At 35.3% G+C, this 26,100-nt stretch overlaps 1 protein-coding gene across 1 annotated transcript in view; it reads left to right on the top strand.

The window, feature by feature from the left end:
• LOC115977697 (callose synthase 9) overlaps nt 1-26,100 on the top strand; it is a 62,100-nt gene that overhangs the window by 15,838 nt on the left and 20,162 nt on the right. Inside the window, exons 8-36 of the mRNA XM_031099728.1 lie at nt 547-636; nt 1,305-1,402; nt 1,514-1,631; nt 2,464-2,589; nt 3,172-3,248; nt 3,355-3,433; nt 3,907-4,029; nt 4,467-4,569; nt 6,141-6,264; nt 6,366-6,555; nt 6,663-6,715; nt 7,461-7,521; nt 7,609-7,690; nt 8,405-8,454; nt 9,784-9,870; nt 10,587-10,672; nt 10,806-10,830; nt 13,847-13,941; nt 14,076-14,157; nt 14,326-14,489; nt 14,608-14,728; nt 16,083-16,180; nt 16,271-16,361; nt 16,471-16,631; nt 16,732-16,841; nt 19,172-19,306; nt 19,750-19,818; nt 19,914-20,091; nt 20,254-20,368. Coding sequence (XP_030955588.1) covers nt 547-636; nt 1,305-1,402; nt 1,514-1,631; nt 2,464-2,589; nt 3,172-3,248; nt 3,355-3,433; nt 3,907-4,029; nt 4,467-4,569; nt 6,141-6,264; nt 6,366-6,555; nt 6,663-6,715; nt 7,461-7,521; nt 7,609-7,690; nt 8,405-8,454; nt 9,784-9,870; nt 10,587-10,672; nt 10,806-10,830; nt 13,847-13,941; nt 14,076-14,157; nt 14,326-14,489; nt 14,608-14,728; nt 16,083-16,180; nt 16,271-16,361; nt 16,471-16,631; nt 16,732-16,841; nt 19,172-19,306; nt 19,750-19,818; nt 19,914-20,091; nt 20,254-20,368 — 2,991 coding nt within the window. The remainder of the gene's footprint in view (nt 1-546; nt 637-1,304; nt 1,403-1,513; nt 1,632-2,463; nt 2,590-3,171; nt 3,249-3,354; nt 3,434-3,906; nt 4,030-4,466; nt 4,570-6,140; nt 6,265-6,365; nt 6,556-6,662; nt 6,716-7,460; nt 7,522-7,608; nt 7,691-8,404; nt 8,455-9,783; nt 9,871-10,586; nt 10,673-10,805; nt 10,831-13,846; nt 13,942-14,075; nt 14,158-14,325; nt 14,490-14,607; nt 14,729-16,082; nt 16,181-16,270; nt 16,362-16,470; nt 16,632-16,731; nt 16,842-19,171; nt 19,307-19,749; nt 19,819-19,913; nt 20,092-20,253; nt 20,369-26,100) is intronic.

Here is a 26,100-nt window from a genome sequence, read left to right on the forward strand (position 1 = left end):
GAAAGGCGGTTCAAGTGACTTTTGGAATCCATGCCTTGAGGCGAATTATCAGCCTCCAATGGTGATTCATATGTACAAGTCAGCAGTGTTCTTGTGGATTGGAGGCTCTTGGTTATTACTGGATTTTTGAGTTTCCTTTTGCGTGTGAATTCTTTTGGTTCTGAATGCTGGTTGCTCAGAATGTTAGTCTTTTCCTCGTGAATGGGCACATTTAGAGTTCAAAGCTTGAGTTTGATGTTTCAGTTAGAGTCTGCCAAATAATGGTTTTTGGAAAGTGTATTATTCATACTTATCAAAAAAAGAAAGTGTATTATTTATATATTTATTATTATTGTTATTGCTGTTGTTGTTGTAGAGTTTTGGCTGTTAGGTGTATCATGTTATACCGTTAGGGAATCTTCCCTCCTTTTCATGGTCTTCTTCCTCTTATGTCCATATGTTGGGTTTGGAAATTCTCCTTGTCTTTGTTTGTTATATTAATATATTTTGGTTTTGTACTCTTTTAAGTTGTTCTTGCATCTAATGCTTAAAGTTTATGGTTATCAGAAGGACAATGTTTCTAACCAGCGGGAACATATAATTCATCTCCTTGCAAATGGGCAATCTCGGCTTGGTATTCCTGAAGAATCTGAACCGGTAAATCTCAAATCTTTCTTGTCAAATAATTGCATTGATTAGGGATTCTGTATTAGATGTTCATTTATTACCTAGAGGAGACATATAGCTTCCTTGGATCTTTCTATGACTGTTTGGAAATTGAGAATGTACTTACTTTTTTATTTTTTAGTATTAGCGATAGTTCTGAAAAAATGTAAGTGCATGCACTGAAGTATATGGTAAGCACACTAGAGGAAACCCCAAAAGAATACACAATGGGAAAAATAAAACTGTATTCTTAAAAATTTGTTTGCAAAATTGCAAGAAGGTTAAGAAGTGGAAGAGGGAAAACTTGACAATGAAGAGTGATATGAATAAGGAAACTTGCAATTGGATTCATATGTGTATTATGACAGTTTGGTTCTAAGTGTTGGTAAATGGTTCTCCTACGATTTTTTATTATAACTTGAGGTCCTTAAGGCAAGTTGACCCCCTTTTGTCTTAAGGCCTTAAAGCAGTATTCTGAAGTTTTACCATCTTGTAACATAAATGTAAATTGTGGAGTTTCTATGTATGTTGAATAGATGGCATGTATTACAGTTTGGTATTTTTCTTTATTTGTTGGTTGGTCGAATTGTTTATTTATTATTATCTTTATAGACATTTTAATCCATAAAATCATGATATTTTCCTTGTTATTGCTTCAGATATTGGATGAGGCTGCTGTGCAGGAGGTATTTCTTAAGTCCCTTGACAATTACATTAAATGGTGTAACTACTTGTGCATCCAGCCAGTTTGGAGCAGGTATGGATTCTTAAAATATATTTGTTACTCCTTGTGGCTGTTAAATGAATTAATTCTTATTAATGATATTTGGTGATTGAGAGTTACGGAATGAATATGGTTTTTTTGCAGCTTGGAAGCTGTTAACAAGGAAAAGAAATTACTATTTGTTTCTTTGTACTTTCTGATATGGGGCGAAGCAGCCAACATTAGATTTCTTCCAGAATGCTTGTGTTACATATTTCATCATGTAAGTTAATCCAGGAGTGATTGATTCATTAAATATCTTGTTGGACTTAGTATTAATATTCTAACCTTGCTTGTTGATTGCTTTCTTTTGGAGTTTTTCTTCCTCCCCAAAACCCCAACACAAAATTTCTTGTTGGACTTAGTATTAAGCTCTTGTTTTTAATATTTTAGCCTAGCTTGCTGATTGTTTTCTTTTGAGGGAGTTTTCCTTTCCCCCTTGCCAAAAAAAAAAAAAAAAAAAAAAAAAAAAACCCAACACACACACACGAAAATTGGTCCTGATTTCTAGTGTTTCTTCCATGGTTTCGGAGCAACTAATTTTATGCAATTTTAGCATTGATTTTTTTTAATTTTATTATTATTTTAATGTTTTGTATATTTGCTGAACTTCATGTAAATAATTGTCTGAATTTTCTCTTTTTTCCTCTTTAAAAGTTGGTCCAATCCTCTAGTGCTTGTGCAGGAACTTAAATTTAGTGCAGTCACTTGTGTAGGCAGTCACTGGCATTGAATTTTTATAGGGCTGCTTATTTCTGTTGTTTTGGGGGTGGGGGTTTTAAGATAAATTAAATTCAGTGTCTTATGGTTTTTCCATGCATCTCTGCTGTGAAATATCAATTACTTGGTTCTAAGTTTGTATCTTGAGTTGCTTTTTTCTCTTTTTTAACCCTTCTTTTGCTTCTTCTTGTTATCCAAACTAGCCTGTGGTTTACCATTTTATAGATTATGTTATTTGAAATTTATGACACATGCCTTTTCACTTTTCTTGTAATTTCTACCTACCTTTTTCACCTCACTTGACTCATTCTTTTACTCTTGAATTTCATATCCAGATGGCAAGGGAAATGGATGAGATTTTGAGGCAGGAGATTGCACAGCCAGCTATGAGTTGCAATTCTGAAAATGGTGTGTCATTTCTTGATCAAGTCATCTCTCCTTTGTATGAGGTTGTCTCTGCGGTATGTATCTTTCTGTTCTTTTAGTTAACATAAAAATTTGATATTACGTTGTTTACTATGCATTTAGTAACCTGGTGTGTGTGGGACGGAGGGACTGCATACGCTCGAGGGATGATGATGCTGGACAATGCTTTATACTTGATTAGATCTTTCTTTGATAAATATCATTGGGCTAAAACCTTTAAGCTTTAGGGTTTTTGATTGAGTGGGTTAGTTTAAGATCTTGGAATGGGATAAAGGTGAGATTGACTGTTTTAAGGTGTTTGTGGCTTCCATTGAGCTATCAGAGTTTGTTCCCTTAGTGATGTAATAAGATTTGTAGTGTCATGCATGATTTTAAGATTTTGACCTATATATCAATCGATATTTATTTAATTGTTTCCAAGGAGTTAAAAACAGATTCCTGATGTTCATTTTGCCTCAACTTAATCTGTTGAAAGCTTTTGTTATGTAGGCTGGTGATTGTTGTTTGAAATCTTGGTACTTCAAGAATATATGTCTTTAGTGGGTGAACTTGTCTTGTCATGGATATTTTCTCCAATTTCAGTGTTTTGTTGTTGACTTATGCGCAAATTTGCACAGGAAGCTGCTAACAATGCTAATGGACGAGCACCTCATTCTTCCTGGAGAAACTATGATGATTTTAACGAGTACTTCTGGTGTGATTTTTGAAACATTTTTGTTACATAAATTTTTTTTATAGCTGATCTTAATTCCATTTTTTTAAAGAAAATTTTATTTATTTATTTATAAATTTCTGGTCAGGTCACTTCATTGCTTTGAACTTAGTTGGCCATGGCGTAAAATTTCGTCATTTTTCCAAAAGCCACAACGGAGATCAAAGGTTAGCTGATCTAAATGTTTTAATGGTTGGGAATTGTTTGGCTATTTTTATGACATGTGAGGGGGAATGTCACAATAATAGTTAAGGGATTTGTTGACTATCTTCGGTCTTAATGACAGTGTTACTATTATAGAGTTTGATGAATTGCTTTCATTTGTTTGTAATTCTTTGATTGCAATTCTTAGGATATCTTGTGTTTTCTGTTGTTCAAGAGGTAATTTTTATTGAATAAAATCATTTATACAAAAAAAAAAAAAGAAGGTTTTCTGATGTGGTTTTAGTGAAGAGAGGGAGGAACACATGCTTGTGCCCACAAATTAGAAGAAGTTAATTCTATCTTGTTTTCGGTAATTTTGCTTTTGGACTTTGAATTTTAGTCTCAATACAAGTTGAACCCTTAGGATTTAAATTTTTAGTATCTTATTGTGCCTTGTGAATTTCTTTGCATAATTTTTATGCTCCTTTTGTTACAGAACATGCTTGCATGTGGGGGAAGTCTGCGTCGAGGGAAAACTTCATTTGTTGAGCACCGGACATTTCTTCATCTTTATCATAGTTTTCACCGTCTCTGGATCTTTCTTGCTATGATGTTTCAGGTTTGCATGTCCATATTGAATACTCAATTTAAATACATAATCTCTCTTTTGTGAACTGAAACATTTGTTAACTTGCTGAGATTGCAATCAATACCCTGCAAACTCTTGCGTTTAATTTTCAAATCCCCATTTTTTTTTAATTTTTGTTTTTGTTTTCTATAAAATTCTCTACCACCCCTTACATTGTTTCCTACTCACTAGGAAATATTTGGGCGTATATTACTTGTAATTCAAAATATTCTTCCTCTCACATTTTTATTTTCTTATTGTTACCGATTCCTCATCCTGGTCTTTTTCTTATTCAACAACATTTTGAATTTTGATTTTCTTCTTTTATCTATTGATATAGTTTGGTTAAAACCAATTGTTATTTATGACAATGCACAGACTGTTTTCTTTAACATATTTTCCTTTATATATATTTATTTATATTTCAGGCTCTCACAATCCTTGCATTCAATGATCGACATTTTAATGCCAAAATGTTACGGGAAGTTCTTAGTGTTGGTCCAACATTTGTGGTGATGAAGTTCTTTGAGAGTAAGTTTCTCTTTATGCAAAATATGTTGTGGGTGATTTGTTTTGTTAGTCTTCTTAAGTTGTACATAACAAGTGTTGGTGAAAGTGACAAGTGCACTTAATCGGAAAGGCCTCCTGGGTACATGGCACAGAGTGCAAAGAGCAAAGTACAAGCACCCATTTGATTGAAGTAAAGCTTACATTTATAAGAAATAATGTAATGAATTTAAAGATAGTAGTTAATGGACGATATGACAATTAAGTAATCAACTAATGATATAAATTCAAATTTAACAGTTTTTGTATATAGTTTAATTGTGCTTTAGAAAATATACACAACTGCAATCAAAATGAATTACTTTGTTGAATCAAAATATTGATACGGGAAGTGTAAAGTAATATTTATTTTAAATCTTAAGTCCATTATGTATTTTTGGTCTTAGTATTTTATATAGGTTATTAGTATTTTGTTGAATTCCTAGAGAATTGTTTATTTTTGTAATTCAATAATTGGGATTTCCCTAGTTGTTTAGATTAGGTTTCCTAAGTCAATTAGAATTAGAATTTGAATTAGGGTTTTCCTATGTCAATTAGTATTAGGGTTTAGTCCTACTAAACCTATATAAGCACAATATTGTACTCCTATGGAGAGGTACTATTTTGATGAGGAATGAAAATTTCTCTTGAAATTCTATGGCCTAGTGCTGACTTCAATGAACTTTGGGCTATTAGTATTTTATTAAATTCCTAAAATTAAGGTTATTTTTGTAATTTAATTATTGAGATTTATCTAGTCATTTAGATTAGGTTTCCTAAGTCAATTAAAATTAGGGTTTTCGTATGTTAGTTAGAATTAGGGTTTAGTTCTAATAAGTCTATGTAAGCACAATATTGTAGTCCTTTGGAGAAGGATTGTTTTGATGATAAATAAAAATTTTCTTGAAAATTTCCCTATGTCATGCTGTTGACTCCAACGAACCCTAGGTGCTGAATCTTATGCCAAAAAACACTTCTATGCTAACATAAGCAAGAAATGTTTTCATCATTATTGTCGTTACCAGATTTGTAACCCTTATCATCTTCCTTATCTAAATTAATAGTCTCTCCTCATTGGGAGTATGTTGTGAACTGGAACCTGAACCGGTTGCTCTTCCCAGTTACCTCGCTCTTGATCTCATGTTGAGTCTTTCTTTCAACTCAAGTAGGTCTAGCTCAAAACTACTTTGTTTGTGTGATTGTGTGGTCCCTTAGGGTTTTTTTTTTTTTTTGGTTTTCTTCTAAAATTTTTACTCAAGGATTGGAAGGTGGGTTATGTGTATTATACACACCATAAGAATGGTCTTTGTATACCAATTTATGGGACCATATTAACAGCATCAAAATTGATAACTTTAGTAAGTGATTTTTTTCTTAAAATAAAAAATAAAGTGTGCTTTTCTGAAGGTGCTTTGCTTTAGGAGAAAACAGAGCTTAAGGCTTGGCGGTTTAAGCAAGCTTTTACCAACATTGTACCAAACTAATGTACGTTATTTCCTTATTGTTTGCCACCTTAAAACTACTATTAAATTCTAGAGTTCCACTTGTTCATTTAGGTGTTTTGGACATTCTTATGATGTATGGTGCATATTCTACATCGCGACGCATGGCTGTTTCTCGAATTTTTCTCCGTTTTATATGGTTTGGTGTTGCTTCAGTCTTCATATGTCTCCTTTATGTGTAAGTTTTTCTTCCATAACATCGCTTGGTGGTTTTGTTTCTCAACTAATTTCTTTGTTGGTCATTTGGTAACCTCTCTGGTTCTTTGTGCTCTTGTACAGGAAAGCTCTCCAGGAAGAGAGTAAACCCAATGCAGATTCAGTTATTTTCAAACTGTATTCTATTGTAATCGGCATCTATGCTGGCATCCAGTTTTTCATTAGTTTCCTCTTGCGAATACCTACGTTCCACCTTCTAACTAATCAATGTGATCGCTGGCCTTTAATACGCTTTGTGAAGTGGATGCGTCAGGTTTTATTTCTCTTCTCTTGTAATTTATTGATACTCTTGACTCCTGGATTTGTGGTTTCCATTTGCTTTCTTTATATTCATTTGCTTATTGTTTTTGTTCATCAAAGGAACGGTATTATGTTGGACGAGGCATGTTTGAGAGGCCTACTGATTTTATCAAGTAATCCCTAATCCTAACTGCCCCACTTCTCTCTCTCTCTCTCTCTATATATATATATATATATATATATATATATGTAAGGGCAAAACTTAGGTTATGTTTTGTTGGTGCTGTTCATTAGATTCCCCATTTTAAATTCAAACACATGGTTGCATTGATAAATGATGCATAAATAGTGTTATATTTTCCAAGGGCAATTAGATTCAATGTAGCTTTATGTGTTTGAATTTAATTGAAGAACCTAATGTACTACACCTAAGAAATTATCCCTATATAAAACTCATTAAGAAGAATTGCAAATTGCTTTCTTCTCTTTGGGCTGCTAGTTTGTTTGTCCGTCCCTTTCTCTTAGTCTGGTGAAAACATAATCAAGTATTGAGAATGAAGTTAAAAAGCAAGGAAGAAACTTAATAAGAGAAAAGAAATTATATTTTATTGTAACTGTTTTGGCGTTTCTTCTTTGGGGGATTAGTAAAAGTAAAAAAGAAGAGAATTCCTATAAAAGATAAAGTAAAAGAACCATTGAAATTGCTTAGAAATTTCTTCTTGATTTTGGAAAGATATATTAATCCTATTCTTACAAATAGTGAAAAAACTGGAAAACAATAACTTAGGCCATTAAAAATTGAAAAAATAACTGTCAATATTAGATTCCTCTGGTCCACCAATACATATACTGGTAGCTTTTTTAATTAATTTTGTAAAATATGAGATTGTTTAATAACTTACGTTGTTAATTTTACAGGTATATGTTCTTTTGGCTTGTTGTTTTGTGTGGAAAGTTTTCGTTTGCCTACTTTCTCCAGGTTAGTGACATATAGTATTTTGTTTGTTTTTTGGATTGAATTTCATCTTTTTTAGGCCTGAATTTTTTGTTTTGTTGGCTGCTGCAGATCCAGCCATTGGTGAAACCCACAAGGGCCATAGTAGATATGAATGATATATCATATTCTTGGCATGATTTTGTATCTAAGAGTAAGCCCCCTTCACGAATTTAAGATTCATAGATTTTGCTCTGGGCGGGGCTATATTTTTTCTTAATTTTTTGTATTAACTTTTTATTTTGTTTGAATGTCTTTTGGCTTCCTCATGAACAAATCTAAGCTCTTTTCCCTCTTTTTTTTTTTTTTTTTTGGGTACCATATATGATGGACTTTGTTAGTGCTATGTTTGTAGATGCCTCCTGTATTTTTCTTTCCACCCCCAAAACTTTCTGCTTCAGTTGTTTGATTGAATAAATAAGCGCTACTCTTATATGTTTCCATAGTGTGATGGTGGACTGCCTATCATTTTAATTAAGTAATGATATTTTATTTAAAAGCTGAATAAGCCTGGTTACAAAAATAATACATGAGATAAAGTGGATCTGTATTGTTGGTAGACTTGAGTTTCTAAACGTGATGACTTCATTTTGGTCAATTGAAAAAAAGGGAAGAAAAAAGGAAGTTCTGATATTGGCTTCCTTTAATTGATTGTCACATCATGCAAGGCTTTCTTTTAACCGGTTACTTGGCTTTTGACTGAAGGTTTGATTGTCTTGTGGTCTTGTCATATCTTTGAGTTGTGTTATGTGATATAGTTCTCTCTGCCATTTTGTGTGTGCTCTGTGCAGATTGACCTTATATGGATATTTGTTTAATTTTCCTCAATGACACTTCTGGCTCTTTATGCTGCTTTCTTTTGATGCAGATAACCATAACGCATTGGCAGTTGCTAGCTTATGGGGTCCAGTGGTTGCTGTAAGTTGTGATTCATGTTTTTCTTGGATTCTGTAAATGCTACAATATTTGTTTAATATAATTTTTTAGTTCTTTCCACTAAAGTAATCTAATATGGGTTGCGTGATTTGATATGGTTTTCTTTTCCCTCCTTTTTTTTTTTACGTGATTCAATTTATTTTTATGAAACAATTTGATTCCAAAAGTCTTCCACCTTAAGTGAAAAACACCATGTGATCATTGGAGCTGCATGGATACTGGTAGAAAGATGTCATATCCTTATTGGAGGATACTTGTTACGCTATTAAATTGTTATTTAATGCTTATTTTCAAGGGGAACACTTGTATCTTAAATAGAAAGTCTGGGATCAGCCTTGTACTTACTTTAAAAGCCTTTGTTGGTGGGTTAGTCAATTAGAGAGAAGAAAATTGGTGAATTGATTTTGATATAGGACTATGTTTAACTATTTAGTTTGAATAGTATTTGGGATGGGTTGGGGAAGGGAGAATTGGAGCTCCAGAGTTACCTCCCTTGTAAATCATCTTAAAGCCATTTTGCCATGAATTTGTCCATTTTTGAGAGCTCGATTCTGCTACTAAGTGGTTTGTTGCAGAAGAGTCTGGTTTTTTTTTTTTTTTACCCTTAATTGAATACTTTAGAATTTATATAATTTAAAAGTGCTAATAACTCCCACATATCTTTGGATAGTGGGAAGGTACTAATTGTCTAATCCAAGAAATTTTGTGAGATGTTTTAGAATTATGTGGCTAAATGATTAAATTTACCATATTCCAATAGTTTAAACTTTTGGGACAATTGGTAATTTAACATGTTATTTGGAGCAAGAGGTCCTAGATTCGATTTTTGTCTCCTCCACTTTATCTCTCATTTAAATTCCCACTTGTTGGGCCTCACCTGTTAAGAGGAATTTGGGCCCAAACGTTTTGGGGGGGGGTGTTAGAATTGTGTGGTTAAATGATTAAATTTACTATATCCCAATAGTTTTAAACTTTTGGGACAATCGGTAAGTTAATAGGATGTATGACATAACAAACCACAGATAAGTACCCTGCAAAAATGAAAAATTAACTGACATAAAATAATATCGTTAGGTAAGGAGCACACACATAATGATGTCCCACCCTCTCTAGGGTTTGGATAAAATATCTCAAGTGGAGAGTTATGATTTTTAGATGCTCAATTGTTGCAGTTGATCTCAATTTTTTATTTCTGTTACTGAGTGATGCTTTTTATTTTTTACACTCTCCCTCTCACTCACACGCACACACATGCACATGTCTGCATGAACTCATTTTTTGATCTTATTATTTTTATTTTTCTTGGTACAGATCTATCTCTTAGACATCTATTTGTTTTACACTATTGTATCTGCTGTTTGGGGATTCTTGCTAGGGGCGAGAGATCGTCTTGGCGAGGTATGTAATATTTGTCAGATCTCATTGGAGTCTTTTTAATAATGTCTTATGCACGTAGAAGCTAAATGCCTTATGGTTTTTCTTCACGTGTACATGTTATCTATTTACCATCAATCTGTATTCTGTACCATAATGTTATGGAACTCTCCCTGTTAGTGTTTTGCTTGAGATGAAGCTCTGTATTGTTTCCTTTTTTCTTTAATTACCCCTAGATGAATGAGAGGAAAAAATAGAACGAATTGTGATGAAATATTTAAGTGAAGGATAGACAGGTAAAATCTTTTTGGCATTCCTTCACATGTTGACTTTCTACCATCAATCTGTACTATTTTTATGAAACTCTTACTTAGTGCCATGCTTGCAACGGAACTATTACTATAACTATGAAGCATGATGAAATATTTAAATGAAGGATAGGTGAAACCAAATTCTGATGAAAATGTAAAACTTCCTTTGATGGTGGTTCCCGGCAACTATCAGTTACAATCAAGGGGGGCGCCTGTGGGGGGGTGGGGGGGAGGAGAATGTTTCTGAAGTTTCAAATTGCAAATATCATTATCCACTGCACATTGTTGCTTTCTCTATATCCCTCCCTGATGTGACTGCTAAAAAAACATTTCTTAAAACCCACCCCCAAAAAAAGCATACCTTTTGCCATGATGTACACCTCTAATTAAGTGCTTTAAATGTCAACCGGTTTCTGTCATGATCTTCAGATTAGGTCACTGGAAGCACTTCACAAACTTTTTGAGCAATTTCCCGGAGCTTTTATGAACAATCTTCACGTTCCTCTACCCAACAGGTTGAGTTTATTTGTTATTTGTTTGTTTCCCCTCAATAAATGTTGATACAGTTCTCTGTGGACCAATATTTGTGTGTGTGTGTTTCTGTTGCTTTGTTTTGTTTTGTATCTGAATACAACGTGTCTTTTGCAGGACTCGTCACTCTTCTTCCAGCCAGGTGAGCCATCCATCAAAATTATCCTGTTCCCTCTAAAAATGCTTTTGTCAATAGTCTTCAGGGTAGAAATTGTATAAATTTATATTATAGAATTATTAACTTTTTCTTTTTATAAGGTAATACATTTGATTGAAAAAGAAGGCACTACCTCATGTACATGGGATGTATATCTGATGTAGTCCTAACGAATTACAAAGAATAAAGGATAATTTACACTGACTGCCCTTGAGGTTTGGAGAAATATTAGAAACCTTCTTATTTCATAAATGACACTCCATCCCTTGAGGTTTTAATATATATATATATATATATATACACACCCCCCCTATGACCATTTACGTTCCATTGCCGGTTGAGTCAAAATATACAATTTTCCAATTAAGAAAATAGGTTTGAAGTTGGAACACTAAACACATCCATCTCCAATCTCGAAGAGCTCAAGAAATATTCAAATATTAAATTTCAATGATATATAAGAAAAGGCTGCCTACAATGATTCAAAAGATGTTATTTATAAGAACCTTTAGTAAATCTTGAATCATAACCCTTTGTGTTATATATAACAATTAGATATGAACCATCCAACATTATTAAAATTCAAATGCTCGTCACATTACTTTTTATAATACTTACGGCATAAAAAGACATTAACATCTATAATACATATGATATGTGCATTGTTGATTGGTGCTGTACATGCAATCATAGTGGAGGGACCACCGACCATTTGTTAATTCATTGTGACTATGTGTATGATTTATGGTCCATGGTGTTGTTTGGCATACAATGGGTCATGATGTGGAGGGAATTGGGAAGGGGGTTATGGAAGACAGTAATATATTGATGATATATGGGGGGCCATGCCTTATTGTGTTATGTGGACCATTTGGAAAGAGAAACCTCTGTAATTTTGATGGGGCTGGAGTTCATTTGTGGAGATAAAATTGTATTTTATAGATTTATGTAGTTTTGATTGACTCTTTGTTGTATCCTTAGTTCACTGCCTTTGAACTTGGGGTTCTTGTTCATGCTCTTTATTTTCAAAGAAGCATTACTACTTTTGAAAAAGAGAAAAAAAAAAGATGCTTTTTCAATTTTTGTTGATTTATTCTAATGTTTCTGTATAAACGTTTAAGAAGCTCACATTTTTCCTATATTATCATTATATTTATATTTTTTATAATTTGGTACTTAGAATTATAAATAGTGTTAAATTATGTTAGTTTAAACTAATTGAAACTATTTTTTTTTTTTCATAAAGCAACCAAACACTAAGCAAATTTTAATTAAATCAGGTTTGATCTTCTCTAAACAATTTCTAATTAAATTAGTTAAATTCTTTTTTACTGTTTTACAAATTCTCTAATTTTTCTTTTTATTTATTAATACTTACTAATTAAACAGGAATCGTATATAAATGTTTTTTTTTGGGGGGGGTCTAATTTTCCTATATACTGCATGGATTAGTGATTCGTCTATAAATATATTTAAAACTGAAGACGTTTGAATTTTGTTTGACCTCAAAATATATTGCCACCTAAACTTTTGAAGCCTCACAATTTTACAAATCAGTATTTTGATGTAGATTTTAATTTATTTTAAAAGGCTCTTAGATTCTTACTAAGTCATTTTTTCTTTAAATGATAGAATAGATAGTTCTATATACAAATACAATCATAATAAATGCCTATCAATAATTGCCATAATTATTGAATTTTGTATTTAAAAAAAAATAAAAGAGCAAAAATATTATTTTTTGCTAAACTTTCCTGTGCATTGCATGTTACTGACTTGTAATATATATAAAATGGAAGCTTTTGACTCTTTGTTGACTTCTAATGTTGAACCTAAGCTTCTGAAAGTTCTCATATTTTCACTTCATCATCATAGTAAAAATGTTTAATTTGCTTTTAGAGTTACTAATAGTGTTAAAACTATATTAATCTAACTACAACTCATCATCTTTTCACATGATGCAACTCAACAATAATTTTTTTTTTATTAAATTAGGTTTGATCTTCTCTATACAAAATCCAATTAAATTAGGAAATTTATTTTTTTGGTACAAATTCTCTAATAGAAATTTTATTTGTTATTACTTTTTAATTAAGCATATATCATATATAAATATTTGTTGTCAAACTTTCCTGTGCATTGCAAAGGTTAGCAACTAGCAGCATAGAAAATTAACCCTTTGTTTGGATGGGGGGCGAGGAGAGGGGAGGTGGCTCCTCTACCTCCATCTACTCCGTTCCGCTACTTGGCCTTCTTAGCTTTAGGCTTAAATGCTCCTGCATCAACAAATTGTGAATGCTGACTTCACTTGAACAACCAAGCTTCCACTTCTTCAAATGTGTAGTCATTCCTCTCTTTCCATGGAGTCCACTGCATACGTAAATTGGATGGATGTTTTCCCAATCAGTTCCTCCATCAATAAAATGGACCAAGAATTCTCTTAGGCATTAGCTAATGAACTCCAAACAATGACAAGATAGAAGTCCACAATTCATATGTGACATTACGATGCAACAATACATGGTCCACAGTCTTGTCACCGTGTTTACACTTGCAACAAAGGGTGTATGTTGGGAAATGTGAGGGATGTGGTTGAGTTTAGGTTTCTAAAAGAAAAGCCTGGGTGGCGGTAAGTGGTGGAGCTCATAACTGCTAGGTAGAGTTGGTGGAATTGGTTAGGGTGGGGCTGACATATAAATTGTAATAGAGAGATCATGTGGCATCTCGGTTCTGGTCCTGTATATTTGCAGGCCCTAAAGGATGGTCATTGACTTTAATGTTATAGAATAATTACCTTTTCCTTCGGTGGAGTGCGAGAGAATAATTAATGCTGACAAGAATGTTCATTTTTCATAAATTGGAACTCAGAACTATTGTGGTAGGATCTATCCTGCAAGTGACGAAATTGTTTTTGCGACTATAGGGTGTATATGATTTAGCGTTATTGGATCATGTTTGAGAATATAATTTCTGGCAAACTAATAATGCTTTGTATTTGAAGGATGTGGAGAAGAACAAGGTTGATGCTGCTCGATTTGCTCCCTTTTGGAATGAGATCATAAAAAATCTAAGGGAAGAAGATTATATTACTAACTTGTGAGTACTAAAAATTTACTCAATTTGTTATTGCTTAGATAGCTCACAATTCTTTTAGTTTTTATTTAAATACCTGTGTGTGCCGTCTACTTGTTGCTCTTTTCTGATGCCTGTTGTTTCGCTTTTTTGGTTAGCGAAATGGAGTTGCTTCTTATGCCAAAAAATTCTGGAGATCTGCCCATGGTTCAGATGCCCCTTTTTCTTCTTGCTAGCAAGGTCATTTAGCTGGTTTGAAAATTTTCTTTATTTTTTCTTAATCTGATTCTTGTTATGAGTATCTTCAACTGCAGTTCATCTACAAATACTTTAATGTAATTGAGTTTGATTCAATATAATTTTGTAGATATTTCTGTATAAAGATATTGCTGTAATATAATTATGTAGATATTTCTGGCTAAAGATACTGCTGTGGAGACTAGAGATTCTTCACAAGATGAGCTCTGGGAAAGGATCTCAAGGGATGACTATATGAAGTATGCTGTTCAGGAGTGCTATCACACGATTAAGCTTATCTTGACTGAAATATTGGATGGTGAAGGCAGGATGTGGTTAGTTTTTATAAAAATTCTCTGTAGATTATAATATTATTATTTGATCTGAAACATGACTCATGAATGAAGGTTGGAATCGAAGGCTTTGTTTTGTAACTATCTCATTTTGTTTCAGGGTTGAAAGAGTATTTGAAGATATTCAAAGAAGTATTGAAGACAGGAAAATTCATCTTAACTTTCATCTCAGTAAGCTGCCGCTTGTGATTTCCAGAGTCACTGCACTAACGGGAATTTTGGTTCGTATTAATGATATTATCTATATTGTTTGATTTAATTGGTGCAAATTCTAAGGCAAACAAGTGTTGACCTTTAAAGGTATTTGCTATATATTTTCTTTCCCTTTCTGGGGAATATTGTTGCCTCTCTTGGACACTTATGCTAATGTTCTGGTTTAGTTTGATATGGGTCATATGGCTTTCATGTTATTCATTCTTAAAGTCAAATAGGGGTTTGTGGTACAATTCATTTGTATTTTGAGTGAATTATGAATTAAGGTGCCCCTGGTAAGTGATGCAAACTTTTTGAATTAATTTGGATCTTTAAAGTTCTAATTGAATATGTATCTGTTTGTTATTGTAACTTGTAAAAAAATCTGTTTGCCATTGTTGTTGTCTTTTAATGTGAATTCGAATAATCAACAGTTAGCATGAAGCAATGATAAATATTGTTAGTCTTTTTTTTTTTTTTTTCCTGAAAAAGACAAGGATTCCGCTTTACATGAGATAAATGCGTTTTCATTGTTGGTGTACCATTTATTATGCTGGGTGGGGTAAGATATTTATGGACAGAGATTTTGTTTGGTAATGTAGTGATGAGTCTGATTCTACTATGGGTCCCATTTGGTGAAGTATTTCCCATAGAGGGGGATGTAAAGAAATGACAAGAGGCTTGAAAATGCTGATTTACTAGACATGATTTTTCTTCTTATTTAGTGTCCGTTTAGGAACAGCTTATTTAACTGAAACTGAAAACTTTTTGTTGAAAGTACTGTAGATAAAGTTAAAAACTAGCTGAAATAGTATAGTGGGACCTATGAATAGTATCAAAAAGTGCAATGAGACCCATGAATAGTAGTAAAAATAAACTAAATAGTAAAAAAAAGTTGGCTTTTTCAGCCAATGCCAAACGCAACCTTAGTGTTTCTTAAGCAACTACATTTAGAATTTGTGTTGTGGAGTTTTCTTCTTCTAACCCTCTTAGTATGATTTGATTGAAAAGGTTTTAAATTGGGATGATCATGTGCAAGATTAAACTCCCTTTGTTTGAAAGTCAGGTAGTTGTTTTGTTTCAGGGGTTACAGAGGGCCGACCAATACGATTACTTGGGTACAGTAATCTCTCTTAAGCCCTAGGCTTTTTCTCAAATTGGGTAGAGGGTGATGCTGTGTGTTTAAAACCCTGTGTAGCTTACTAATAAAAAAACACTAGTAATATTCTTCTGACACAATCAAATATGTTTTCTTTGGATTTTCTTTATTTGGGTACTTGATATTAATATGTATTGCTTTTCCAGACCTTTTTTCTATGATCAAACTTTTGGCTGGGAATTGCCTTGACACTGGATATCACCCTTGTTTTTTGAAATGCACAGAAAGGGGCAGAAACACCAGAGATGGAAAACGGTGCCGTTAAGGCTGTTCAAGATCTGTATGATGTCGTGCGGCATGATGTCCTTTCTATTGACATGAGGTATGTTAAATTTGATGGTGTAGGCTTATGTGTCCGACTCATTTATTTTTCTTTTTCTTGAATATATAATTTAGTAAATGAATATTTTAGGGATCACTATGAAACCTGGAATATATTGTCAAAAGCAAGGACTGAAGGTCGTCTTTTTGCAAAATTGAAGTGGCCCAAAGATGCGGAGTTGGTATGTTCAGGGAGATTTATCTTCTTTCATTTTTAGCCCCCAATTTTCTTTTCTAAATGAGCGTCTGCTCTCACTTCTGGATGAGATTGATTAATTTTGGGATATGCAGAGAGCACTAGTTAAAAGATTGCATTCATTGTTGACTATCAAAGATTCGGCTGCAAATATTCCAAAAAATCTTGAGGCCAGGCGTAGGCTGGAGTTCTTTACAAATTCCCTTTTCATGGAGATGCCAAAACCTAAGCCAGTGCGTAAGACGTTGCCATTCAGGTCATACCATTTCTTTCATTGATCTCTTTTACTTTTATAGTTACCAATACTTTTGCTTGATGAATCTAGCATCCTCATCATTTTCCACATGTATTTTCAGTGTGTTCACTCCATATTATTCTGAGACTGTGCTTTATAGTGTGACTGAACTCCAAAAGAAAAATGAGGATGGGATATCGGTTTTATTTTATCTCCAGAAAATATATCCAGGTACTTCCTTCTTAACTCTGCTTAGTGTTTGTGCTTTATTTGATTCCTCATTTTCTATTGTTCTTTCATTGGAACCTAGTTAGTATCAAGTTTGGGAATCTGAAATAACTTTTTTGTTAGACCAATAAAAGAAGAAAACAGATTATTGTCATTATTATTTTCTAATTAAGTGTATTATCTGTATCTTGGGTTTGCATGATACGGCATATAATAGCATCATGCGTGTGCTTGAGGGGAATAATTAATATTTTTTGGTTTTGAGGTATGTTTATTAGAACATTTAAGACATGCATGTGCTCGAGAGTAATAGATTTTTATATTTCCATTTGGTGTGAAATACTTTTTCTAATTATGAATTTATTTTGCTTATATATTTCATTATTGATATTTGCACTTGAGATTGTAATCCTTCAGGTGCAGTTTAGTATACATTTGTTGTATTCAGACTGATACCTTTTTTTGCTAGTAAAGTTATTTTACTTATCAAAATTGCAAATCTATCATTATTATTTTCTGACCATATATATTTTCATTAATTTGTTGAATATAGAATGTCCATGTACATTACCAGTTTATTTTTAACAACCATGTATTTGGCAACTTGTACGCCAAGGAGTTGTGGTATGATAGGGAAAATCAAGTATTAAGAGGATACTTGGCAAGAAAAGTGCAAAATTTATCTTTCCCAATTTTATTAACTTGTTCATGTTTTGGTAGGATGTACTTGTTCTATTGATGATCTCATCTTCCATAATATATGCTGTATTCCTGTGAAGTCATGGGGATTAGTCTGGAAATATATTATCAAGGAACTTTCTAGGACTTAGTTATTAATGTCTTTTGTGTATACTTGTTAAGCTATTATATTGGCATTGAGAGTTGGAAGGCTCTGGATGTTTATAAAAAATAGAAAAGAAAAAGAAAAGTGAATGGTGACTCTTGTGATTAAAGTTAAATATTGAGTCCTGACTTATGAGAGTTTTGTTGGTGTCAATAGTATGTTAAAAAAACCATGCCTTTTGATCTCAAGGGTGGGACAGGATAGTTCTACCTTCTAGAGTTGCAGTAAATAGATGGCAAGAATTTCTTCATCTCTTTCATTAGCAGTTATAAAGGCACTTTCAACCCTTGAAACATATACTGTCAAGTTTTCATGGTTGTCTCTTGACTGGAGGATGTGGTTAGAATCCTCACTTTTGGAAGCCTTTCCAAGATTTGGAGTTGGAAGCAGTGGATAGTTTTTTTTAAAATTTTTTTTTTTTTGGCTACACTTTCCTCCTTCAAGGCCAAGGTAAAGACTTTTTTTCATGGAGATTATCAAAGAGTGTAAAGTTCAAGGTGCATTCTTTCTATGAACATCTCAGAGGACATACAGGAGTTCACTTTCCATATTTGGTGTGTAATGGTACCTCATAGGAAACCTTTCTTTGTTTGTACAGCATCTTTGGGTAAATTCTGACAGTGTATAATCTTTGTAAAGCTCTCTTAGGATTGTTGATTGGTTTTGCATGGGTAAGAGTAATGAGAGTGTTGATCATCTTCTGTTGCACTGTTCCTTGGAAATGGACTTATGATCGTTTCTGTTTACTCTTTGGCTTCTCTTTGTCCATGCTGAAGAAGATCTAGTTTTTTGATTGTTGACAAGGAGGAAAGTTTTATCATCAAAGGCATATAAAGATTTGAAAGAGGATATTAAACCCTTCGAAGGTGTTGAATGGCCTAATCATGCACTCAAGAAAATAAAGAATGAACTAGCTCTTCAAGAGACACACTCTTAGAATAATACCTCATAGGTAGAGATTTCTTGGATTCAAATTTGACTAGTTATAAGAAGAGCAGCCTTGCTTATTTATAGTTACAGAAGCAAGCTGCTGAGTTAGTTACAAGAACCTACCATGTGGCTGCCATGTGATTGGCCTAAGCCTAACAAACTTCTCTAACTAATTGATAGGCTATTGCACTTATCAACTAACAATCTTATCAACTAACTAACTTTATGTTACAAGTAAAAGGAACTACTTATCATACAACTTAAGCACTAGTAAAACAGTTCATGCTTTTTGAAAACTGTGCCTTTGTCAAAGAAGGAACTCATTTGGGAATGGAGTTAGTTGTTGTACTGCACCTATTAGAAATTTTCGTAGTACTGCAACCTTATTTCCTGTCTGCTAAATATGGAGTTAGTTGTTTTTTATTTAAATTCTGTGTGTTGTAACTTGGGGTGCTATCTAGTATATGGAACTAATTCCTTATGGCCCTTAAAATTTTTTTTTATTGCACTGTTTTGATCCTCTAGCTTAAATATTAATAGTAATCATATTTTGATACAGATGAATGGAGGAACTTTCTTGCTCGAATTGGTTGGGATGAAAATACGCCGGACTCTGTTATTTGGGATAGTCCTAATGAGACCCTTGAACTTCGATTTTGGGCCTCCTACAGGGGACAAACATTGGCCAGAACTGGTAAATGATTCTTTTTTTCCCCCCGGTTCTCTCTCTCTCTGTGCAATATTCTTTTGTTGAATCTTGAAAATTGTCTACCTGCCATATTATATGTTTGTTTCATATTAATTTCTTATGTTGAATTCTGGGACAAGTATCAATTTTGGTGGAGAGAACAATTTCTTCATGGATATTTGTTGCATGAAGCCTTTTTATATATATTAAAAAAATGCAAATAATGTATTATGTCGTAATTGATTGGGGCAAGCATTTGAATGCTCTGAGCTGCCTAAAGAAATGTTAGTAGTTCGTTTGTTTGATATTTTCAGGACATTTCTTGGTTTCTATAAATTATCAAAATGAGTGTTGGATTCTTGTACCTTTTACTCCAATATATGTATGCATGTTTTTCCCAATCCATTGATAGCTTTCTACTAAATTTTTAAATGATTTGTGTTTTGCAGTTCGTGGGATGATGTACTATAGAAAAGCTCTTATGCTACAGACTTATTTAGAAAGGACAACTACTGAAGGTTAGAGGCTAATATCTATTTTCTTCTTTCTTGTTCTGTTCTATCCTGCACGCTCAGTTATCTCATCAATAGTCATCATGTATTGGCAATATCAGATTTGGAGGCTGCAGTTTCTAATAATGATGCAACTGAAACTCAAGGTTTTGAGCTATCTCCTGAAGCACGGGCTCAGGCAGATCTTAAGTTTACATATGTTGTTACATGTCAAATATATGGAAAACAGAAAGAGGAACAAAAACCTGAGGCTGCTGATATTGCATTGCTTATGCAAAGGTGACTTTTTCCTTATGCAAAGAAAAGAAACCTGGATTCTCTTGAATTTGTTTTTGATATGTTAGTCTTCAAAATCTTGATTATAATAGTTTTATCTGCAGGAAAATGCTTTAGATAATTACTCTCTAGATATCTAATTTCATTTTTTCTTTTGTATGTTAGGAATGAAGCTCTTCGAGTTGCTTTTATCGATGTTGTTGAAACTTCAAAAGATGGAAAAGCATACACAGAATTCTACTCAAAGCTTGTGAAGGCTGATATCAATGGGCAAGATAAGGTTCAGTCACCTGTTCTTTTTTCCATTAATGTTTGCGCTGGCTATTAGCCATTAGCCATATCTGGTTTCTGTTATTGTTTACTGATGGGCTTTTAGTAGATAAAACTAGATGTGGACACTCCTGCATGCGTGTCGTCATTGTGTTCTAAGAGTAATTTATTTTATTTTATTTTATTAAAAGTAAAAATCTTTGATTTTATGCATGTTTTTATATATTTTTATAATTAGTTATTTATTTTGAAAACCTAAAATATACCTAAAGATATATATCAATTAATTTTTTTGATAGATAATAAGAGTTTTATTGATGAAAAAGAACAATGTGTTTACGATTGTAAACACACTGCCCTTGAAACAGATACAGTCAAATCATAAGGAAAGACTAATAGAGTTACGGAAATCAGACAAGGTACTACAATGCGTAAGCCCCCAAATACGAGACCACTCAAACAAAGTCCTAACAAGCAAGGTCTTCAACTTATCTATAGAACTCTCAACGTCCTCAAAAGTTCGGGTATTGCGTTCCTTCCATACTAACCACATAAGGCAAGCTGGTACCAAATTCCAAACCTTTGAAGAGTAAGTTCCCAACCAATTCCTCCAAGCAAAAAGAAGAGAAACAATAGTGTCCGGCATCACCCACTGAACCCCAAACATACTAAGGACCTCACTCCACAAAGCAGATGCAAACTTACAATGGATCAAAAGGTGATCCACAGTCTCCTCATCACACCTACATAAACAACACCAGTTGACAAGGGGCAAGGTCTTCTTAACTAGATTATCAATAGTAAGAATCCCACCCCTAGCAGCAGTCCATAAAAAGAAAGAGACCCTTTTAGGTACCTTTACACACCAAATGCTCTGCCAAGGGAAAGAAACAGAAGGGGCTTTCAATAAAGCAATATAAAAGGATCGCACATCAAAAACACCTTTACGATTCAATTGCCAGATCAAAATGTCCTCCCCCTCCCCACTAGGAATCCTGGCAGAAACATGCCCATAGAAAGAATAAAACCTCCTCAACTCCCCTTCATTAAAATTACGACGGAAACGGAAGTTCCAACTCCTACCTCCCCCGTCTGGTGCAAAGATTAACATGTCAGAAATCAGAGCTTCCTTAATCACAGCACATGCAAACAATTCCGGGTATAATTCCTTCAAAGGAGTAGGACCGCTCCAAGGGTCGTGCCAAAACCGAACACGATTGCCCTCTCCTGCTTCATACACCACATGACTAAAAAAATTGCCTGCACCTTTCCTGATATTCTTCCATAACCCACAACCATGAGTCCCTCTCACAAGTCTAGTGCACCAACCTCCACTATCCTCTCCATATTTGGTGGCTATTACCTGACGCCATAAATGAGTAACTTCCTTCCCAAATCGCCAAAGCCATTTCCCAAGTAGAGCTTGATTGAAAAGCCTAATCTTCCGAATCCCCAAACCCCCTATCTCCACCGGCCAAACAACCTTATCCCAAGCAACAAGCGGATATCTGAAAACATCATCAGAACTCCCCCACAGGAAATTCCTCTGAATCCTCTCCAATCTATTTGCTATGTGTTGCGGAATTGTAAACAGCGATAGATAATAAGTTGGGAGACTCGACAAAGTACTCTTCAATAAAGTAAGCCTACCTCTTTTTGACAAATACAACCTCTTCCAACCAGCAAGCTTTTTCTCCACCCTCTCTAAAATAGGATTCCAGATCGAAGCATCCTTAAAATGAGCCCCAAGAGGCATTCCCAAATAAGACAAAGGCAGACGCCCAACCTTACAACATAGAATGCGAGCCAAAGCACCCAAATTCCCAACCTCACCAACTGGCACAACTTCACTCTTGCCAACATTTACTTTTAAGCCTGTAATAGCTTCAAAAAAGATCAACACCATCCTTATATATAATAATTGTTCCCTAGACGCGTCACAGAAAATAATAGTATCATCAGCAAACAATAGATGAGAGATATGCAAACCTCCTCTTGCATTGGGGCTTGCCTGAAACCCCCTAAGAAAGTCACCCTCTTCTGTCCTCCTCAATAACCTGCTCAACACTTCCATCACCAACAAGAACAAAAGAGGAGATAAAGGATCTCCTTGACGAAGACCACGAGAGCTACCAAAAAAGCCAGCCGGGGACCCATTAATAAGCGCTGAGAAACGAACTGAAGTGATACAAGCCTTCATCCACCTCCCCCATTTCTCCCTAAAACCCATCATCTCCATTAAGTAAAACAAAGCATTCCAATTTACATGATCATAAGCCTTCTCTATATCCAACTTAATGATCACACCTGGAACACCACTCTTCAATCTACTATCCAAACATTCATTTGCTATAAGAACAGAATCCAGAATCTGTCTTCCCCCTACAAATGCATTCTGGGAGTTGGAAATAAGTTTGTCCAAAACTCTTCGAAGCCTAGAAGCCAAAACTTTAGACAGAAGTTTGTACAAACTTCCCACAAGGCTAATGGGCCGAAAATCTTTAATATTGACAGCTTTAAACTTCTTAGGTATCAAACAAAGAAAAGTAGCATTTAAAGATTTTTCAAAGATGCATTGGCTATGAAAGTCTGCAAAAAAAGCCATAACATCCTCTTTTATCACATCCCAACACTTTTGGAAGAAAGCTATGGCTAAGCCATCAGGACCAGGAGCCTTATCACCCTCGGCCTCCTGAAGAGCAGCAATGATCTCCTCCCTATCAAACTCCCTTTCAAGAGAAAGCCTATCAAACTCATCCAAGCTAGCAAAATCTAACCCATCAACAGTGGGTCTCCAATCCTCAGGTTCCTGATAAAGACTCTTATAAAACCCCACCACCTGATCCTGAATATCTGATTCATCTTCATACATAATGCCATCAACCTCCACACCCCTCATGGTATTGGCTCGTCTATGTGAATTAGCAAGCCTGTGGAAAAACCTAGTGTTATTGTCCTCCTCCTTTAAGAACAAAGCCCTTGATTTTTGCCTCCAAGAAATCTCCTCCAAAGAAGCTAAAGATTCGATCTCCGCCTTAATCTCACTTTTTCTTGCTTTATCTGCCATAGTCAGCACCTGCATTCCTTCTCTCAAATCCAGATTCAACAGCTCAGACAACAAACATTTTTTTCTAAAATGCACATCCCCAAAAATATTTTTATTCCAATGCTTCAAGTCTTTTTTAAGAGCCTTGAATTTACAGGCGAGAACGTAACTAGGGGATCCCACAAAATGATAACTATTCCACTAGCCCCTAACTCGATCCACAAAACCCTCCACTTTTAGCCACATGTTCTCAAATTTAAAGGGACTTTTCCCCCTCACCAAGCCTCCTGCCTCCACCAGAATAGGACAATGATCGGAAACCACCTGAGGAAGAGGCCTTTGAATTACATCCAAGAAGTGTTCCTCCCAATCAGCTGAAACCAAAACTCTATCTATGCGAGACATAGCAGGGTTCGCTGAATCTCTAAACCACGTATACTCACCCCCAACCAAAGGAAGATCAACCAAAAAATTCCTCTCAATAAAGTCTGAAAAATTGAACATGGCTGGACTAAACGAATTACACCCAAGACGCTCTGCCGGGTATCTAATAATATTGAAATCACCCAAAACACACCACGCTGAACTCCACCTCACTCTCACACTATCAAGTTCTGCCCAAAAAGCATCCCTCAAACCGGCATCATTTGGGCCATAAACTCCCGTGCAAATCCAAACAAAACCATCTGCCACCCCTTTCAACAAGACCGAAACAGAAAAGCTACCCACCACACAATCAATTTTTTCATACACCCTTGTGTCCCAGACCACAAGAATACCTCCCGCTGTGTGAATGGCATCTAAAGTCACCCAGTCCACAAAAGAGCTGCCCCAAAGACTTTTCACAGCAACAGAATTAGTACAGTCCAGTTTGGTTTCCTGAAAACACACAACCTCACACTTCCATTCTTTTAGTAAGTTATTCACAGTATCCCTCTTATGAGGATTGTTAAATCCTCTCACATTCCAAGATAGAAGTCTCAGATTCATGGACAACCATCAGAGCCCAACCCACTGAATTTCACAATCTCCCTGTTTCGTTTACCAGCTTGACCATCATAATTAACTGTCGAAATTAAATTCCGTAATTCCCTCATACCTTTTGTAGAGGAAGAAGCAGTACGACGAAGACTGCCTGCCTCAGCTTCTTTCTCCCATACTTTCTCAAGTCGTTGAAAACATTCAACACATTGCCTCTCACAGGAATCTATAGGGAAGCCCACCCACTTACCGAAGCCCTTGACCTTCTTACTTACCCAAGCCGAAGGTTCCAAATCATCCTCCACAGAGATATCAACTGGGACAACTTCCTCAGTCATTAACGCTAAACCCCCATTAGGATCCCATTGAGCCAACGGTACATATTCCATCAACTGTAGCTCCTCCTCATCCCTATCCGACTCCGTGGGATTGACCCAATTCAACACCAGCGTCTCTTCATCAAAAGAACCCGAAACTATCTCAGAAATAGGAGAAAACCTGTTATGTTCTAGTAAAGGCTGATGGCAAGACACCTCAGTCCTCTTTTCTGGTATCGTCAAACACTCCGACACAGCCTCAGTTAATCTGGGGTGATCATTGGAGCTCAAAATAGGCGAAACCTCCACAGCCCCACTTATCGGTCCCCCCGTAACTGGATCGACGGCAACTGATATACCAGAAGTAGCCCCCACCTCGGCGCCACTACCTGAACAGCCCGTTGAAGCAACCACCTTCTGCACTTCCCTATTGGGTTCGCCAGGAATTAATGAAGCCCCTCCCATCTCGCCGGAAACACCCCTTTGAACAAAACCCAACTGCACCACCGTGTCGGAATCTCCATCGGAGGTTGAAAACTCCTCTCCCACCTCAGTGCCACTACCTGAACAGCCCGTTGGAGCAACCACCTTCTGCACTGCCCTATTGGGTTCGCCGGGAATTAATGAAGCCCCTCCCATCTCGCCGGAAACACCCCTCTGAACAAAACCCAACTGCACCACCGTGTCGGAACCTCCATCGGAGGTTGAAAACTCCTCTCCCATCTCGCCGGAACCTAAGTTTGACTTCTCGATGCTGACTGGTAAGCCCGATACCTCTCCACTCTCACAGTGTTGTGACAATCCTTGTGATTTCTGCTGGGTTAAGTCACCAAAATGGGCCTCTTGGGCCTGTTTAAAAGAGCCACCATCTGCTTGCTTAACAGGCCCAAGTTCAGTAGATGTTTTATCATTTAAACCAGACTTGGGCTGAACAAAATTGGCCCACTTCACCTCACGTTGACCCCTTCCATCAAGATCCACTGATATGTGTAGAGAAAAATGGGCTCTAGTCCACTTCAAAGTAGACACACGTGTTGGCCTTCCAGAAACAAGGTGAGTTGAGATATTTGTTTTTGGGATAAAATCAAATCCCCCAAATCCCTCCTTCTGGTTTAACGAACCAGCTAGTTTAGGAAACTGCTTCTCCATATCTAAATCACTTCCTAATTTCACGTGATCATTAAAGTCCTTCCAAACTTGGTTTCTTGGATTACCGGTAGGTTTTGCAAACCTACCACCGCCGGCAACCACCTCCTTCCCCGGCCTAGAAACAAGTTTACCAAGGAAAAATTCACATAACTTCCTTTCAAGAAAAGCCCAGCCACCCTTATGAAAACCTTCTGGAACACGCAAGCAGCCACGTCGAGCCCCATTGTGATATTCAGAGATTTCCACAAA

The sequence above is a fragment of the Quercus lobata genome, chromosome 1 (genome assembly GCF_001633185.2).
Source record: "Quercus lobata isolate SW786 chromosome 1, ValleyOak3.0 Primary Assembly, whole genome shotgun sequence".
In the NCBI taxonomy this organism is placed as follows: domain Eukaryota; kingdom Viridiplantae; phylum Streptophyta; class Magnoliopsida; order Fagales; family Fagaceae; genus Quercus; species Quercus lobata.